Here is a 19826-nt window from a genome sequence, read left to right on the forward strand (position 1 = left end):
CAAAGAACCGATTTGGCAAGTCTCTAATTGTGTTACCTAATCAATAATTAACGCAAATGTTGGAACAAATAAAATCAAAGAACAGCGTGAAAAGCTTTTTGTTTGACATCACAGCATTTGTTTATTACAGATTCTTTTTTTTTTTTGTTAATACAAAATACTGAACAATGTCACGTCTCCCCTTTCAGTTAAGTACGGAAACTCCCTTTTTTTCTGAAAATGAAGACATTCCTCTTTCAATAATATGAGAGGAGGCAAAAATACGAGAAAAAAACTACCTTACAGTTATCAATACTATATGAATTTCTATACATTTATAAAATCATAGTTATTTGCGATGCCTTTAAATTCTTTGTTTCTTTATTCTTCATTTAAGTACACTTACAAACAAAATTATGAAATTCACACACACACGCACACACACATATTATATCCCATGTTTTTGGTGTCAGAATGTACTTGCATATGTATGAACTTTTCAGTGGAAACATTGAAGAGTGACGTGTATTTTGACCACTGCATTTACTTTTTTTCTACGCTCGTTTGTGTGCGTTCCACTCAACACGCATCCCGCACCATTTTTTATCATGCAGCACTATCAAAATTCAACTTACCTGCAAAATGGCAAGAAATCATTCCACTACTGTGAAAAGGGGTCATTTCATTAATTGTTATTGAATAAAACTGCACTAAATGTGAGATTTCCACAGCACTGGAATAAGCTTTTTTTTCCATTTTGCAGCTCTGTTTGTCTTTTCCCCGACAACTTCTTCATGTCTGTACAAGAAAACAGCTACAAATGTCAGTGTCACGCCCACTCAGCTGTGAATACAAGTGAGAGCAGGTTGCTCATTTCTAAGGCGAAGAAAAAGGGTGTTTAGCCACATCAAAATGTTCACCATCACAATTTTTCGTCAGACCTTCGTGAAGGAAAGAAAAAAAAAATCTAACTAGAAAACATGACGGTGTGGAGGTTCAACCAGTATTTGAGACAATCATGTCTTTTTTTTGTTGTTTTTCTTTAACACAGTAACTGCACAGTGGCAGCGTTTTAAAGTGATGGAAGAGCAGATATGCAGTCATACACACAAGCACACAAGAACCTTCACTTCATTACATTAAGACACTAAATCAGAGAGAGAAACAAGAAATCCTCGCTAACGTCTTGAAGGCCACCAGTCGACATTTTAATTAAATTTTTTGAATTATATTTATATATAAATGTATATATTAACCAGGTCTTAGCCCCCTTTTTTTTTTTTAAAGAGTTATTACCAAAGCACACAACGCTGTGGATGACAATAGGAACACTACATTATCTCACAGGGTGTTATCAGCACAAAAACTCCTCTGCTCCTCATCTGAGAGACCAGGGATATCCCGATCAGATCCGCAGAATCAGTGCCAGGCCCGACATACGCAAATTTTTTTTATTGATCGTGATTAGTAATTTTGAGCATGCGTCCCACCTGATCCTATTTTTACTTCCGCTGTCACATAGGTGTCGTAAACGGAGAGCATGTTTCGTGGCAGATATTTAGATTTTATTGTAATGCTTCATCCAATCAGTAAAAACTCATTTTTTAATGTTCAAATTAAGCTGCTACACCACTTCAGGTGGAATTAAAATTGAACTAGTTTTACTATAATGTTTTTACAAGCAGAATTGTAATTTATTTTTTTGTGAGGAATGTAAAAGTTAAGCTATGACACTACTTTGAAGTGGCATTGGGATTTTATTACCTGATTAATAGTGTTCTATACTTTAATTGCAATGCTACACTAAGTGGAATTGAGAGTAACTTCTGAAGGCATTTTAGTTTGTTTACTTGGTTATTTTATAAAAAAACAAACAAATGTTGCACTGAGTGGAACTGTGATAAGAGCCATACAAAAATATTTTTAGTTTGTTTACTTTATTTTGTAAAAAATAAAATAAAAAACCCTTGAGGAACTGTTTAGATGCAGACATTTTTTCTTGATATTAACTGTCAACCATATACACTGGACTGATTTTAATGACTTTAAAGTCATTAAAGTGTGTAGCTATGGTACCCAGGTAAATGCATCATCGCATCGGGACTCCGTATTGGCAGATACTCGATATCAAATGACTCTGATCAGGGGCGCAAAAAAAAAAAAAAAAAAAAAAGTTGATCGGGACATCCCTTATGAGAGACTGCACAGACTAGAGCAGAGAAACTAAAAGAACGATGTACTAATGAGTTGGAAGCACTGCCCATTTTCCTCCCCCTAACGCTCCGTCTGACTCGAGTCAAAGCAACAAATTTCACTCCAGTCCTATTAGATGTGTGACAACAATGAGGGGGTGGGGACAGGAACCAAATTAGGACGAGGGAGGCCGGAGGAAAACACCCTGCTCCCCCCTCTGGAGATCTCTTAGAACAGAGAGTGACTGGAGGGAGGCAGCCGTCCAAGCGGGAAGGACAAGCTGGTAGCTGTCCACCAGGCGGCTTCGATGAATCAGTCTCTTCGGGACGCTTTGCAGTCAATGCCGAGGTCAAAATATGTCTGGACAGCCCTCCCAGCTGCTACGCTCCTTAGCTTCCCAGTAGCCTCCCTTATAGATATGGACTTGCTCACCTGTGATCTGGTCTTCACAGCGCTCAAACCAAAGTGCGTTGTAGTTGTCATGAGGTGCGCCTGAAAGAGATAAGAACTGTGTTACCAAAAAGAGACAAAACAATCTAGATGAGACGATTCAAACAGGAATGAAAGCATGAGAAGGCAGCAGGAAAGGAGTACTTGCTTTTTAAGGATGGATCAGTAAGAGAGTCCTCATCGACAGCTTTTGGAAGAGAAAAGGGGGATCACAGAGAATTTTTTTTACCCCTTTATTCCAAGATTTTCCCCCATGAAAGGTAGAGAGGAGTACAGATAAAGTTACACGCACTAGACTCACCTTCTTCTGATTGGCTGGAGGTGCGCTGGCTGGCGGCTTCCCTCTCTCTTTCCCGCCTGGCACTGCGCTGCTTCTCCTCCAGCCGCTGCTTCTCGGAATTGGCCTCGTCCCAGCGGCCGTCCTCCATCAGGCGCTGGTCGGGCCGGCGCCGGCTATCGGTGGGCGCCACGCCATCCTCACACTCGTTTAGGGTCAGCGCCAAGGCAGTGAAGTAGTACATGGTCTCTGCTCCCTCACTGTGGACAAAGATGAAGCAGCACCTGAAGTTTAGGACCTGAAAAGACCTTTAACCCTTTGAAACCTGAGCTAACTGGTTTGATTTGTTAAAAAAAAAAACTTGGCAAACTTGGCAACATTTGTCACACAAATTGCTAGAAATTAGTAAAAGGTGACCTGAATATTAGTTTTAATAAAGGGGAAACAATTATTAGAAAATAATCAAAAAATTCAAGAAAAACGCCCACAAAATGATATCTATGATAATTATAATGACATATTTAAAACTATGTTTCAGGAAAAAAATAGACATACGTATGTTTTTGATTTTCTGCCCTTTTTTCGGTTCATTTTCACATTTGTTTTTGTTGCTTCACTTTTTGCTTATTTTTACTTAATTTTAACTTTACTTTACTTAACTTTTTCACCAATTTCTTGCATTATTTGGGGCCACGTGTTGTTAAGTTGCTCACTGCCTTTTCACCAGAGAAATAAAACCAAACTGCTTTGGTTTCAAAGAGCTCATCAACATGCAATTCGGGCTTTACTGGGAAACTAGAACTGTGCAACGGTAACTCTTTCACTTTCAGTAGCTCATTGTTACCTCGAGCTTACTCTATTGAAATGTCTGTTTTATTGCTAGTTTAAATTGTTTGTTTGCAGATGTTTTGCAGATGCACAAATTAGCTTTCTTTCAGCCAATAAGAACCAATAACAGAATTATCTGCTTTTTATGGCCAATAATTAACAGATAATTTGATATTTCTGTATTTTAAAAATAAGTATGTAATTATGAACACCCAAGGCTGACATGTGGTGAACAAACATGGATGATGTAACCCTTTAAAACCTGGGCCAACATCACTTTTCATGTGCAGTTTTAAATGCTCCACATATTGCAAGAAATTATAGTCAATTTAGAAAAATACTTAAAAAGTTAAGGAAGCCTGTTGAGGGAAATAAAAAAAAATAGGCACAACTCTTATAACTATTACCATAATTACATATTTTAAATTATGTTATAGAAATATATTCATATTTTTTAGCACTTTTTTCAGGTCATTTGCTTGTTTTCCTTGTTGTTTTATTTTTGGGTCATTACTTCATAAGTTGCTTATTTTTCAAGGAATTAAGCGAGATTCAGATTTCAAAGGGTGAATTGGTATCTCTATTGTTAACGCAACAAGAATAAAGAAAAATCTTGCTCTTCATATGTTGTTTTTCTAGTAAAGTACATAAAAAAAACTGTGCAAAAATACTTTAGCCTTTCGTTTCTGACTGTAAATGATTTCTGGTTCAGAGTATTGACATGTTACTTGATACTGAAATATTAAAAACACAGATTAGCTGATGCCTATCTACAGAAGAACAGGTCGAGTAAAGGATTCCATTTTGCTGAATCACTGCCGTCTTTGGAGCGCTTCCAGCCTGTCAATCGAGCAGACACACCTAACGCTGCAGAAATATTACTTACGGTAAAGGGTTCCTCCTCCAAACCTCTCTGGCTTTGAGAGTTTGATAGACTGTCTTTTGTTTGCCCTCTGTGCCATTCTCTCCTCCTCGGCTGCTCTGCATCACCCGTGAAAACTCCATTTTCTCATCCCAGGTGCCCGACAGCACGTAGTGGGCTTTGCCATCCTTGTCCATCACCACACCTGTCACCTGAGGAAATGGGGGGGGGGGTTAACAGACAATACTCAAGATCCGATTTTTTTTTGTTGCAGAGAACACGAAAATATAAAAACAAGAAAACACAAATTGACCAAAAGTGTTTTTTCTCACCTTCCTGGCCACATCTCTGGAGAAATAGCTGTAAGGAGCAAACTTCAGGTGGCAGCGATCTCCGGTGGTGTGGTTCACCACGTCTATCTCTCCTGACTGCCAGAGACATAGAAAAAGGAAGATTTATTGAAAAAGTGGACATTGTGGAAATATTTTCAAACCAATAAAAGTTTAAACTTTATTTTAGGCTTGGCGGTACGAAGATAAATATGCTGTGTACGCATGCAAGTCGGGCACTACTTTCAAGAGCTGCACTGAACTTTGAATGTTTGTCATCATATTTTACGACCATCATATTTTTTCTATATTTAAATAAAGTCATAGGCTTTTTTTTAAAACTTTCTTGGATAAATAAATGTAACTTATGTTGCCACCCCATTAAACAGCTGCATGCCTCACTTGTTGCTTGAACATAGTGTGAATTGTTGTTTGAAGTATTTTATTCAATAAAACCAGGATTTTGGAAATTATTACATCTATCTTTTTAGAATGAATTTCCACTTTTTGACTCTAGCATTCTGTGGTTATTGGACATGTTTGCATCTTATGTGTCAAAAACAATCCTACACAGCCACCACTGAAATCTACAGAAAGTATTATATTAATAATATCAGTGTAGCCTAGTCTTTGTCTGCAGCTATGCAAAAATATTGAGCATAAAACAGAATGAAGAGACATTAAGGGCAGCACAAATGATGAAAATCAAATATCACTATGTTTTTGGCCAAATACCGCAACATCAATATTGCTTTATAGTGGGGTTGACTTTTGGTGCTACACACAGAGATTTTGATAAATCATCATCAATAATGTGGATATAATGACTACGTGGGTTGCGTTGAATTCATGAAGAAAACTTTACTGTAAAAGCAGCATTTACAATCAGGAAAAGACACCACTTACATATAACAATCTAAGACGACGTCATGTCATTGTTTGAATTTTTGTTGAAAATTTCGTTTTCTTTTCAGTTTAGTTTCAGTCCAGAACGGGTTTGCGCTTTCAGTTTAGTTTGAATTGTCTAAAAATGATTAGTTTTTATTAGTTCTGGTGTTATTTTTAGTGTTTTTAGTTTGGACAGGAGCAAGATTTACAAATTTCAAAACAAACACAACACTTTGTGAAGGCGTTTGACTCACAGTCATGTAGACATCCCCGACACCATTAACATATGCACCAATGCCAAATAATGCTTGTTGGCTTGAGAAATTTCACCAAATTGACAAAAAATAAAGACATTTCCATTTCCATTTTATTTTAGTTAGTTTTGTAAGTACACAACATTGTCTCAGTACATTTTCATTTTTTTCTAAAGTCTATTTTTTATTTCAGTTATAGTTTTGTGGTCTGTTTTAGCTGACTATAATAACTTTGGAACTATCAGCAATCAGTAGAATTTAAAAAAAAAAAAAGAATAATGCATTTTTAGAGGTATATGATTATTGAAATACTAAAAGTGTATAGTGGTCAGGTGTATGGGTGGGCTATGCAATATTTCAGTGCAAGAAAATGTCACATTTACATACATCACAACTGCATGTGCAAATGTGTCATCTTCCTTCTAACTGTCAGTCTCACCTGATCGATCCACAGCTTTCCTACAATGATGTTGTGCACTGTGGTGGTAACTTTCTTCCATGTGTAGTGATTGTTGCCCTTTTCAAAGATTGCGTGAATTGTGCCTGCCAGGAAAGAAGAAACACAGACAGCAGATTAAGGTAAGCCTCATGTGACAAACCAACCATTGTTTGTCTTTCAAAAATGTCCTAATGGTAACTTCTTATTAAGTCAAGGTGCGGCTATGCATTCCTCAATGTTTATTCACGGATTCCTCTATAGGAGCACATGCTTATGCTCTCCATTTGTGTTCAGGAAATAAACTCAATCACACCCTTAATCAACGTCAGCATCAGACCGCAAGGCATGCTTAACGTGTTTTGAATCAGGCCGTCTCTTACCTAGAGGCATAATTGAGAGGTATTTGCCCCTGAACTTGCTGGCAACTGTGATTTCCTGCCTCAGGGTCCAGCCGCGATCGGAGATCACATGATGCGCCGCAGCAGGGGGGTGGTGACTCACCTGCGAAAGAGGTTGAGATAACATAAAGCGTACGATTCATTTATGAAAAATTACCATAACTTGAAGCATCAAGAAGTGCTCCTTGATTGATATTAGTTTTGGATCTTCCCTAATAATCTCAGCTTTATAGTCTTAGTTCTGTGTCAGATGTCCAAATGTTAGTTTTATCATGTTTAGTCAGTCTCGTCATGTTTTTATTGACTAAAAATGACATTTTAGTCTTTTTAGTAGCCAGATTATAATGGTTTTTCAGTCAGTCTAGTCAGGCCAAAACTGATAGTTTGGTCATTTTAATCAAACTTATTTTGACTTTATCGTATCCTTATCTGAAAAACACAGGTTGAATGATAAAGAAAGCAGCTTTGAAGAAAGTGTCGGGACTAGTGGTCTGATGGTATCAGTTCAAAAAATACATCTGACAAGGGCCCAAATATATAGTCGGTAGTGTACAGTCTGTTGATTACTATTAAATTCAGGCCTTATTTTTAGATCTATATTCTCTTTTTTTAAAAATCTGTGTATTTTATTCTCCTTTTTTTCTATTTTTTATTCTATGTTTAATTTTGCACTGAGCCGCTGTGACAAGGTGATTTCCACAGTGTGGGGTTCAAAAAGGCTATCTTATCTCATCTTAACACCTCACTTCTTTTTCTCAAGCTCTGTTGTTGTTATTGTGCACTTAACTAAAGTAGGTGTTGACAGAGAGAGACAGCGTGTGACTGCAAGTCAGGTAAAAGCGTCCGAGTGAGTGAGCAGAGAAGAGAGTTTCAGCTGTGAAATATCAAGAGATCATGTACATCTGTTAAATCATACGACTGACAACCTTTTTGATACAGACGCTAAATCTTTGCTGACTGCTTCTTATTTTTGGCAAAAAAAAAATGTATCTTGCTGTGTTGGTCTGCTCTGCAGATCCCAGCAGTCAACATGTGGACCTTGCAGGTTGCAGCTTTCCTTCCTCTGGAGAAACTGACTCATAACCTCAACCATAAATCGGACAGATTTTGGTGAATGTGAAGGCCCTTGTACCCTTTTTTTCAGAGACAGTGACACTTTTTATTTGGAAGAGACTGTCTGTCTTAACTGCCTGTTTATGTCATGCTTTCATTTTTTTTTATTATAATGTACATAAATATGCATGTATGCTGATGTGTACATGTCTTTATTTGTAATATATATATATATATATATATATTTTTTTTTTTTTTACATGCCCATGTGCACATTTCTTGCAGCACGTATTGTTATTTTGTTTTTTTTTATTTTATCCTATTTTATTTTAGTTTTGCAATGTTCACGCCATTGTTGTCATTCCTATTGTATTTTAAATATGAAAAACTCTATACAAATATAATATTAAAAAAAGATGTCATGTACAGCAGAGTTTTCAGTTGGTACACAAATGAATGCTGCCATAGAGGTTAGCTCTGGAGTGAGTATCAACTACGGCCCAGGAGATAAAAACAAAGTGTCTCCTCTGTGCTATCTGAACACAATGGGAATTGAAACCACAGCCGCATTAAAAAAATTATAGAGCAGCAACGATTAGTTGATCAGTTGTCATCTACTAAATTTATTGCTAACTAATCTGATAATCACTTTGAGTAACTTTTTTAAGGAAAAAGAAAGTTGTTTGATTTCAGCTATTTAAACATGAATATTTTCTGGTTTATTTAATCTTCAATGACAATAAACTGAATATCTTAAGGTTGTGGACAAATCATGACAATCTGGGACACAAACTCTGAACAACATGTTTGACAATTTTCTGACACCTTATCGGCCAAACACCTGCTCAGTTAATCAGAAAATAATCAACACATTAATGAATAAGGAATATGGAAGAAAACAATCTAGAAAACAATCATAAAAATTTCTTCTACTTTTTATTTTTCAACCAAAATAACAAGAGATTTTAGTAAGGATTTCATAACTACATTGTCTTTTTTGTCGACACTATTGCATGTTGACACGGATGGTATAAAGAGACTGACAGCATGACAGCGCTCCACAGCCGAAACATCTTGATCGCCCCCTAGTGGCTGACTTCAGTCAGGCCAGAAACCTCAACCCCTCCACATTAGCAGATGGGACATGAGTGAGAATAAGATAAATTAATTTTTCCCAAAGATGGTTTCTGTCATTTTGGGTAGTTGTTATCACCCTGATGTTTGTTCAAGTGCTTGTTTTTCAGTCGTTTTAATTAGTTATTTGGTGCTATAAAAAGGGGTTTTGATGTCATGATTGACAGCTTTGTGTACACATCAGCGTGTTTGTGATTGCGGTCATGATCAGGACTGGTCGGATAGGTGTGTGCGCTGGAACTCGATACCACGGCTCCATTTCACAGTCATTACCAAACAGACTTTAGCCTGAAGTGACCTCACCAGCACAAGATTGCAACGCCCGAAATCCGGTTTATTAAGCATCATTTCTGTACGGTAGGAGGAAGTGAAGACGGCGTGCCCATCTTTATAGTCAGCCACTGGTTAATAAGGTCAAAGTTATTTGTTTAATGAGGCGAGTGCCATCTCATCGTGTTCTCGGGGTAAAAAGGTCAACTGGCACACATTTAATTATAGATTATTTAACGAAATGAACATAATTATGATAGTTATGACTTCCATTTAACGTTTTAAATAGACAGAGATATACTGACTGACCTGTCAAGCATAAAAAAACCCTGTTGTGATGAAAATCCCTGCTGTAAATCTCAAATCCAATTATATTACTCATCTACAATAGGATTTAGTAGTTTCTCCCACTTGCCCAATCCCATTTAAAGCCTTTGTGACTGAACTGAACCAGTCTATATATGTATAAAAGCTCATGCTCTAAATACGGCCTTCTCCACAGCTGCCGGATCACCGGATTTACTGCCTGAAAGCACAATTTACTGGATTAGTTATTGGACTGGATATATTTTCTTGGGTCTTCAGAAATAGAAACCTTTCTGCCAGTCTAATTTTTCCAACATTAAGCCTCCATTCTGTGTCCTGCAATCACATCCAATCATTCCCTGTCTCTGCCTTAAACCACCTTTCCCTTTTCTTATCTTCTGCTTCAGAAAGAGGCAAAATAAAACTTGCAGCTTTGCACCAATTTAAAATAACCACAAATATATTTTCTTTAGCTTCTTGAATCTTTATGTCAAAAAGCAGCTAACACAATTACTTGTAATAAATGCAGTTTAAATTGTTACCACATTAAAATGCAAAAATGACTTAATCACGTATCACCACTCCTCTAAACCTGCCCTTCTACTCCTAATTTGATTAGTTTACACACGTATGTTACTTCTCGGTAACAAAAACAAAAACAAAAAAAAGGAAGCATAGAAATCTTAAACTGCTGAGTCAATGAGACACCTCAAGTCTTCCTTCCTGAGAATCATTCTTTGCTCACTTTCACTTCCTTGTTGGAGCCCTCTGTCTTTTTGTGTTTCTTTCTCACTCACCTGCTCACAGAGGGAGCGGTAGCCGCTCTCTCTCCGGCGGTCCAGCTCATACGTCTCTCCCAGCAGAGGGTTGAAGGGCTTGCCCGTGCGGTAGACGGTGGTGGAGTAGGAGGACACGGAGAAGGCTGCCACGTAGCACATCTGCTCCAGTGAACTCTGGCACTTGGACGCCTTATCGAGCAGCTCGTGGTACTCGAGGTCTTCTGACAACCGCTGCAGCATGGAAATGGGCTCGTTGAAGTTTACCTAAAAAGCAGAATGATTCAGATGTAAATCAGTGTTTGCATTTTTATCATTTAAAAGGCCCATAACATTTAGATATTAAAATCGTGAACACAGTGACGAATAAACACAAACATACCAAAGCAAAACAGCAATTCCTGCACTGCAAACCTTTAAATATAGGGAATGCGTGATTATAATATTCTGGATATATTACATTATATATTACATAAAAGCTCTACCAACACTGGATTTTTTTTTTATTTTGGTAACGTTTAATCAGCTGATTTGTTAAAAAAATATACATACATTTTATATTTTTGTCTACCCATGTCGTATTGAATCTGTATTTTGTTTCAGTATGTGTTCTTTTATTATAGTGACAGGCCAAGTGATTATGTTTAGTATGTTAAAAACAGAATTAGGAAAAAAAAAAAAAAACTATGTCAGATTGTGCCGGACATGTAAACTGATATTATCAATTTACCATGGACGAAGGAAGTGCTGCTTGACTCTAATGATGTGGCAGTTGCTCTTTGGTGAGGCAGGAAAAATGCAAAAAACAAGATCCAGGAAGTTTCAAATGAATGCAGACAACTATGGGAAGAAACAAGGCGCTTTGTCATCAGGGGTAATAATCGATTAAGATTTATTCTTCAAGCACTGGCAATCTAAAGCCTCTTTTGCACTGCCTGTTCAAGCCGGGAACGTCGTACTATTATTCCACTTTGCTGTTCTGCATAAATGGTACTATCACGAGTTGTCTCGCCTTTAAGAAGCGCCAAAATGTCCGCAAATTAAAAACAAGAAAAAGAGATCCAGTAGTTCCCTGCCCTCCGGGCAGAGGATGAGCTCAGCCTTCATATGACAGGGACAGTTTATGATGTTATTAAAATGCCATTGTTATTGTCCAAAAAGCACTGTCTGACACGTATGATATGCGTCACACTAGACGCTTACGCTGTTGTGTTTCATGTCATGCCTGTTACACCTTGTTTGATTCCAGAACACCAGCATGATGTCTAAAATTAGACACTGGGGCAGCATTATGCTGGCTTTGTTAGATTGTGTCTAAAAAAAAGTTGTTTGTTTCAGCCCTTTGATGGAACCTCTTTTCACAAGAGGCTTCACAGACCAACGCCTATCTACTCCGGCTCTTCATCAGGATCAGACTTGATACATGCTTTGTTTGCATGTTTGTTTGACTGCCAGTGCTTAAAGAATAAATAGATAAGATTATTTCACCTGAATCACAGTGCTGTTGTTTTTTCCCCTTGCTGTCTGTATTAATTTAAAACTTCTGGGTCTAGTTTTTTGTTATTATCAGTCTTTTTATTATCTCTGCGGTGCTGACTGAAAGGTATTACCGGAAGAGCACTTGCATACCCAAGCATACAGTTGTGAATATCTACAAATCACCGCCAGATAAAGAAAAGCTTAATAAAGATAACAGATCTCTATCTACAGTAGGTCTGTGAGTTTTTTTCATATACACCATCACGACTTCTTTGTCACTGCTCCCTTGTAAATATGTCAATAGATCTATTTTAACCACAGTATGAAGAATGCTGTTGAGCTGGTGCTGCAGACATCAGAGGGATCAGTGTTTTGGTTGAACTCACGTCACAGACGCATGCCGATGACAGATGTCTGCGATGTACTGTTGACACATTTTTTGTTGACAGTCAATGCATTTTTAATGTGACCGCACAAAGGCATTACATGGCATCGCAAAAAGGAAGGTGAAAATGCCTTGAGGCTTTAACTGGCCAGGCCGGGGCACAAACTTCCTGTGAGTCACACTTGACATGCTGTAACCTCTGAACAATACTCACAGGCATTGGGATCTTGGACAGCTCTTTGCCAATACAGTTCTTCATGATACTCCACAGGTTGAGAGAGTAGTTTGGTTTGTCTGGAATGCGTGTCCGCCTCTTTTTCATGGGTACCAGCTCCTGAGAGGGAGACTCCTGGTTCATTGTCAAAGGCTCCTCATTAAGCTAAAGGGCAGAAACTTCTGTTAATAAACAACACAAAGGCTTCTGGGAATACTAAAGCTTTAAAAACACATTTACTGCTTTTTTCTAACTATATATGTTTGACCTGTAGTAGGTTTTCAATAAAAATGTGTGTCATTTTTATAATAAAAATGATGGTTAACAACATTTTTATGAGGTTTTAGCAAAAAAAAAAAAACAAATAAAAAAGTGAACCAGTCTTTTAACAGTCATCCCTGAGGCCAGAATGAAACCTACCGATTGATCATCAGGACACATTTCACTGTTGAAACCGCTTATATTACTGCTTGACCTCCTGTAAAGAGATCAGAAAATAAAGAGACTCTGTTAGCGTCAGTAAGGCTTCTGGTTACACAAACAACTACTTCAAACATACAAGGAAACAGAGCATGAAACTGGTTCAACTGATTCTGGGCAGCTCAATCAATCAGAGATTTCACAAATAGAGAACCATCATCCCATGTGACTTATTTACATCTTGTGCCAGCAAGTCATACAAGGAAATGGTTTAAATAAATAACCCAAAGAGACAGCAAGCGCTTAGGGGAATTTACAAAGTATTTCCTTGTATGAATGCTTGTGCAGTGAACATGTGTACGTGGGGTGAATGAGGTGAGGTTTCACTGACTTGTGGAAGTGGGGGTCTGCGGGAACAGTGATAAACTCGGGAGCTTCTTCCATGGCATCAAAGAACTCATTGTCGTCGTCTTCATCACTGGCTTCGCCTTTCCCCGGCCCAGTGGCACCTTAACAAAACAAGTCAGTCAGATTTACAGTTGTAATTTCCCTAATCAAGGGCATGATCTGAGTCATTCGATCGGAGTGGCGTTATATCCCCTTTGCATGTGTGTATGGGTTGTAGTCGTCTGCCAAGTGCTGATATAAAATTGACTGGGTTTTTTGCAGTTTTGGGCCACATTTTTAAAATACATCTTGTAGAGCTTGGACTTTTTTCACAATATATTTTAACCAGAAGAGGGATTTTGGTCATCAGACATCTGGATCTTAAGTTCTCGGAAAAAAAGCTGAGCAAATGTTAGCAACAGTTCAACAGTTCAGTTTGAACCACTGGGTCTGTTTGTCTTGGCGAGGAGAAGACCTCTGCGGATAATTCGACCTCCAGGAAAAACCTCCTCAACATCTTGATCTTAAGGCAACAGTGAAAAACAAATTAGCAGGTGCTGGGTTAACAGCTCCTTCTGCAAGAAACCAAACAGCATCAGAAAAACAGTTATTTTCAAGGTGAATATGCTTTATTCACTGTTTTTTACCTGTTTTAATCACTTGTTTCATTTGTTTTGTAGAGGAGGATATCTCTTTAGATAATCTGGCTACTGGTAAAAACATCCTGGACGATGAACACTAAAGGAATCACAACCGGGAGAAACTGACTATGATGATGGCACTGCTCCGTCTTTAGTTGGTGTTTTGATTGAGAAAACCTTCGCAGCAGAAAGGTACATGGTGTACCTTCAATAAAACTTCAAACCTTTTCATAACTAGTGCCTTCTCTCAAAGATTGATATGTTATATGTATGTATATGTTTTATATGTGACAAAGCCCCATTGCTGACAACAACCGACAAGCAAACTACTCTGAAAGCCCTGATCATTTAAATGTGAATGGTGCAGATTCTCATATCTACTGACACTTACCAAAAAAAAGGCAGCAAAATAAACACATTAGGGGACAAAGGGAAGGAGTTTCCAGAATGCAAGGGCAGAAAAGAAAGGGGAAGTGGAAAGGAGGAAGAGCTGGGAGGCAAGTGACCATAGTCAAGCTGTAACATGGGAAGTGGTTGGTGTCAGGGTCATGTCTTACTTTTATTGTCTGCAGTAGCGTTAGCCTGTGCAGCCCCTCTGAACGCTCGCTCCAGGTGGTTGTGCTGCTTGGCCAGTTGCTCTAAGGTCTCCTCCAGTCTGACCCGTTGGTCCCGTTCTGCTTGAAGGGCCTTCTGCCATCGCTTACTGTGAGCCTGAGCCAGTGCGAGGAAGTCTCTGCATGCCTGAGCAGCAAAACATCAAACAGGGTCAAACTAGAAACAAAGAAACCTGAGATCAAATTAATATGAGCAATTCTGATCCATTAATTTGGCCTGACGCAGACATTTACAAGTGCCACTCACATTTACACATTATACATGAACAAGACAGAAATAGGCATTATAAGAGAGGTGGTGACACATACGTTGATCATGGCGTTAGAGGTGATGCGGAACAGCGTGGCTCTCTCTGTCACCTGGCGAATCTTATCCCCTGCCTCTCCAGTCAGACGTAAACTATCAAGTTCTGATAAAGACCTGAAACGAACATTAAAAATGTGCAACATGGGTACACATGTAAAAATACAGCATCAAATTACAGTCTGAAAGGCCACAAGGCTCAGATGAAATGGTTTAATTACTATCTTGTTTAATCTATCAACTGCAGTGTTTCTCTTTACTATCTGCTATTTTGCAAATAGGTTAAAACATCTACCACACCTAGACTAAGTATGTCAACATCAAAGCAGCTATGACATGCAACAGTGAAGTGATGTTCTAAACCAGTGATACTCAACTTGTGGGCCAAATCTGGCAGTATATAGGTTGCTGGGTGGCCCCCCAACCAGTTTCTAATTCACAATAAAAACAAAGTTTTTCACAGTGGGAACTGCTTTTGCACTTTCAGTTTACATAAGGTGCCAGGGTGCATAAAACTGCACCAAAATAGAGCTTGTTTCTAAAAAAAAAAAAAAAAGCCAGTGGAGGATCCCCCACACCCACCGACAGAGGTCCTAGCAAAGCAAATGTCCCAAAATCTGATAAATGTCCCAAAATGCTAGAAATGTTCTGAAATCAGTGAAATGTCTGAAAATCCAAGAAATGTCCCAACATCCTATAAGCTTCCTAAAATCCAAGAAACTTCCAAAAATCTGACAGATGTCCTGAAATCCTAGCAGTGTCCTACAATCCTACACATTTTCTAAAATCCTAGAAATGTCTTAAATTCCTAGATACGTCCTAAAATCCTATAAAATGTCCTAAAATCTGAGAAAAGTCCTAATATCCTAGAAATGTCCCAATATCCTAGAAATGTCCTGAAATGCTACAAATGTCCTTAAATCGAAGAAATGTCCTTAAATCCTTGTATGTACAAGTATGTTCCTGTATGAAGCTGCTGCGACAGGCCCCTTGACTCCTGTCATTTTGCAAAAGTGGCACCCATGGAAAGCAAGTTGAGTATCCCTGTTCTAGACATAAACAGATTACTTAAAAATGAAAAAAAAAAAAACGGGCATCATGATATTGGAATAATACTAATAAACAATTAGTATGCTGATATTTTCATTTCACACATTTTGAATTCTTCATTTCTAAGGTAACAGAAGCATGAGAAGCTTCGGGCTGATGAAGCGAGACTGAAGCAAACAGAGAGCAACAGCGTGTTAAGCCTGACCTCTGGAGGGCAGAGCCGTGCTTTGAAATCAGGTCGTTGCATGTGCTGAGATCCTCCACTTTGCTGCCTAGTGTTCTGAGAGCAGACTGAACTTCTGAGTTCTGTGAGCCGCCACCTTGTCCAGGTGCCACTGGCGGGGATGATGAGGAAAAGTCATCCCCTGAGTCATCTGTGAATAATCAAAGTAACACAAAAGCAAAAAGATAATATTAAAAAGGCTTTCACAAAGACATATCTTCCATTCTTACTATACTCTTCACGGAGCAGTTTTTTTCCCATCTGCCCGTGTGTTTGTATGTTTTACCTGACTCAGCCTGCATGCGGGCCGCCTTGGCTTTGGCCAGTTCCAGGGCAGTGATCCAGCGCTGTCGTTCCACTTCACAGCTGGCCTTCAGGTGATACGTCTGTGCTCCGCCGTTAGAGATGACAAAGTTGCAGGCGTCATCCACTGTGATGGTCGCCGTGGCCAAGTTGATTGTGCCTCGACATGTGTGGCCCATCTCTGCCTGGGTCCTAGTAGTCAGAGGTTTTTGAACATTTGTGAAAAATGTCGCCAAACAGGAAAAAAGACATGTGTTCTGCTTGTATTCTGTGTGTTTATAATATTGTAACTCGGCTTCAATCTGACGAGGAAATTCAACTAAAATAGTAAAGAAATATTGATAAGGTGAGGTTGACTGCCCCCTGCTTAATCAATAGCTTTCATTTAACCCTTTGAAACCTGGGCAAATTGGTTTGATTTGTTTCAAATACATGGGGTGAATGAGCTATTTAAGTGACATTACTCAGTAATTAATAAAAGGCACAAGAAAACTGCCTGAAAATTAGAAAGAAGTAAATTTTAAGAAAAATAATTAATTTCAAATATATAATTATGCTAGCTTTAAAAATTTTTTTTTTTTTTTTTTTTGAGGGGGGGCGTCTAGTAGCTCAGTTGGTAGAGCGTGCGAGTTCAATTCCAGCCTCGGCCCTTTGCTGCATGTCATCCTCTCTACACCCCCCTTTCAAACTTGTCCTATCCATTATAGGCTAAGAGTCCCCCATATATATATATATATATATATATATATATATATATATATATATATATATATATATATGTATATGTGTATATATGTATATATATGTGTGTGTATATATATATATATATATATATATTTTTTTTTTTTTTTTAATCTATTCTTTCGCAATTTGCAAGGCATATCTTGCCATGTTGCTCACTGCCTTTTTTTCATGTTTTTGAATGAAATCAAACCAATGTGCTCAGGGCTTAAAGGTTAAAATACCTGTGAAAGACGTCTGAACGCAGCATAAGAAAAGGGATGTTGATCCAGGTTTTTAAAGGGTTAAACAGTTTTAACAGCAGATCAAGGCTGAGAGATTTTTCTGGTGACATGATCAAAGGCAATATCCTTCCTTCATTTCATCTGTGTTACAAGAAAGTGTACCTGTAGTATGACAACAGCCCATTGCTCAGGACAAACCACCTCCGCTGATAGCCCTTAATGTAATTTGTCCACTTGAACACCCATCCTTTGTATGTGTCGCCAGCAGGGGTGGGAGTGGGGGTCTTGGGCTCCGACATCACAGCCCCCAAAACCAAGAGAAAGATTTGAGGAACCTTAAAAGGAAAAAAGGAAAGTTTGCTTGGAATGTACATGACTATGCTTGCGCTCTCACGTAGAGCTAACATTATTTGACACCACAAAATGAATCACAAACCATTAAAATAATTTCATGGTTTAACTCATTCCTAAGGCAAAAATACCACAAATATCATTCCTTAGTTCAGCTCATTCCTAAGGCAAAAATATCACAAATTCACTGCTTTGCTCTTGGTCTTCTGTAGGGTTGCAACAGTGTGAGATTTTGGGTTTTTTTTTATTGTTTTGTACCATAATTGTCCCAGAAACTTTTGCGGTTTTTAGAGTTTGACAATATTATAAAATTATTATTATGATTAGCAATTAGAATGACCCTTAAAGCAATGAAGACAGAAGGGTTAGCTTTGGTTGAAAACATTTTTATCACTATAATTAAGACTTTCTTTTAACGGAAATATGTGTTAAAAAAAAAAAGTCTCCATTGAAAATAACTAACATCAAGGTAAAATTTTCCATCCAGTTGCATTTTTTACCCAGTATCGTGGATAAGCAAATGCACACGATATGATAATTGGTAAATTTCATAACAGGTTAAAGGTATATCACTGCAACCCTAGTCTTTTTTGATATTAAATTGAATATCTTAGGATTGTAGACTGTTGATCAGACAAGGCAGAATATTTTAATTTGTCATCTTGTGCTTTGTAAAATGGCAGTAGGCCTTTTCCCTCATTTTGAGCCTCACTTTGAGGCTGAAATTATTAAATTGGGAGGATAATGAGCAGAACAATTCATAATGAATTCACAACTTTGCTTTAATACTACACCATCTCAACATTTCTACTAATCTTACACCAATATGAGTTCTTACTGGTGGTGAATATTGATCCACCACTGTGGAGTGACAGGTCAAAGATTAACCATTGAATCAATACAGATCCACTGATGCCACATTTTACTAACAAAATGAGAGCATAAACCGGAATCAGGTTTGCATTAAAGAGGGACGGACTTATGATTAAAACACCTTTGTGTGGTTATGTATTCTTAGTTAACATTACTTATGCACTATATATCATTATCTGACACAGATACCAATACTTTAAAACGCTGTGGTTATTAATTCAGGCAAATATGACTGTAGTGCACCTATTCCGAACAAAGAAAACCAGATGATAGCAACACAAAATGTATAAAACTCTTAACATATTGCTGAGCTGACACCAGAAGCTAACCGACGTTAGCTCCAGTTAGGCTAAGTGGGAGGCACATCTCATTGCTAGAAAGAGAAGTAAAGAAACACCAAATTGACATGTTTTTCTCGAAGTTTAACATCTGACGTGCATATTTACAATGCGACACAAGCAAGAAGCACTGCTAAACAATCGTTATCTTCTTAGCTAGCATTCCCACTCGCCGATGGCTAAATGTTTACCTTGACGTGTCCGAAATGTGAGATCAGGCAACCAGACACCCGGTGAAGTCACGGCTAACTTTGACACCCATACGTTACTGTAACCAAGCTAACGCAGCTAGCTGGCCAACACGGGACAGCTAACGATGAAAAACAACTCAACCGAAGACGTCGACGACAACTGCAGTGTGGTTGCACAATAAAGTGACACCAACGAGTTTCATACGTATCTCTTAAGCATCGTGTGTAATAATGTTCATTAAACCGCTGCGTATGCGACAAGAATCTAAAGCTAGCTTGCTACATCTAACTAGCCTAACGTTAGCTCGTTGGTTACACCCGGTGCAGCACAAATTAGTCTCGACTAGAAACACACAGTTAGCATTAGCTGCATTGTTTTGCCCATTGGCTGCTCCGTGCTAACAAACCTCGACGCGGGGCCGGAAAAAACAGCTTTTTGCCTTCAAAGTAAAAGTACATTGTATAGGTATTTGCCACATCAGTCAATACATAGATATATATATTACGTTTATTTATATAGCACCTTTTAAAACAGTTTACAAAGTGCTTTGACAAACGAGGGAAAGTAGAAGCAATAGGGATTGGAGTGGAAAAATGAATAGTAAAGCTGGAAAGCTGTGTACATCTAAATATATAGGTCCTTGGTCTTTTA

The 19826-nt window shown here is 38.2% G+C and overlaps 1 protein-coding gene across 2 annotated transcripts; it reads right to left on the reverse strand.

The window, feature by feature from the left end:
* Positions 1-95: 95 nt before the first annotated feature.
* LOC121961977 (oxysterol-binding protein 1-like) lies at positions 96-19537 on the reverse strand. 2 transcript variants are annotated; one of them, XM_042512114.2, is made up of 17 exons: positions 19175-19537; positions 17584-17756; positions 16440-16648; positions 16136-16304; positions 14886-14997; positions 14520-14703; positions 13326-13443; positions 12935-12992; positions 12515-12679; positions 10458-10703; positions 6880-7000; positions 6500-6603; positions 4922-5017; positions 4614-4801; positions 2924-3159; positions 2771-2809; positions 96-2664 (listed from the first exon to the last, which is right to left on the reverse strand). In XM_042512114.2, the coding sequence occupies exons 2-17, from the start codon at positions 17718-17720 to the stop codon at positions 2522-2524; spliced, it is 2325 nt and encodes a 774-aa protein (XP_042368048.1). In that variant the 5' UTR covers positions 17721-17756; positions 19175-19537; the 3' UTR covers positions 96-2521. The 2 variants fall into 2 exon arrangements, with proteins under 2 accessions (XP_042368048.1, XP_042368049.1); XM_042512115.2 differs by lacking the exon at positions 2771-2809 and having other exon boundaries at positions 19175-19535.
* Positions 19538-19826: the final 289 nt, after the last annotated feature.

This window comes from Plectropomus leopardus, chromosome 23 (genome assembly GCF_026936395.1).
Source record: "Plectropomus leopardus strain MGB_pleo_1.0 chromosome 23, ASM2693639v1, whole genome shotgun sequence".
NCBI lineage: Eukaryota > Metazoa > Chordata > Actinopteri > Perciformes > Serranidae > Plectropomus > Plectropomus leopardus.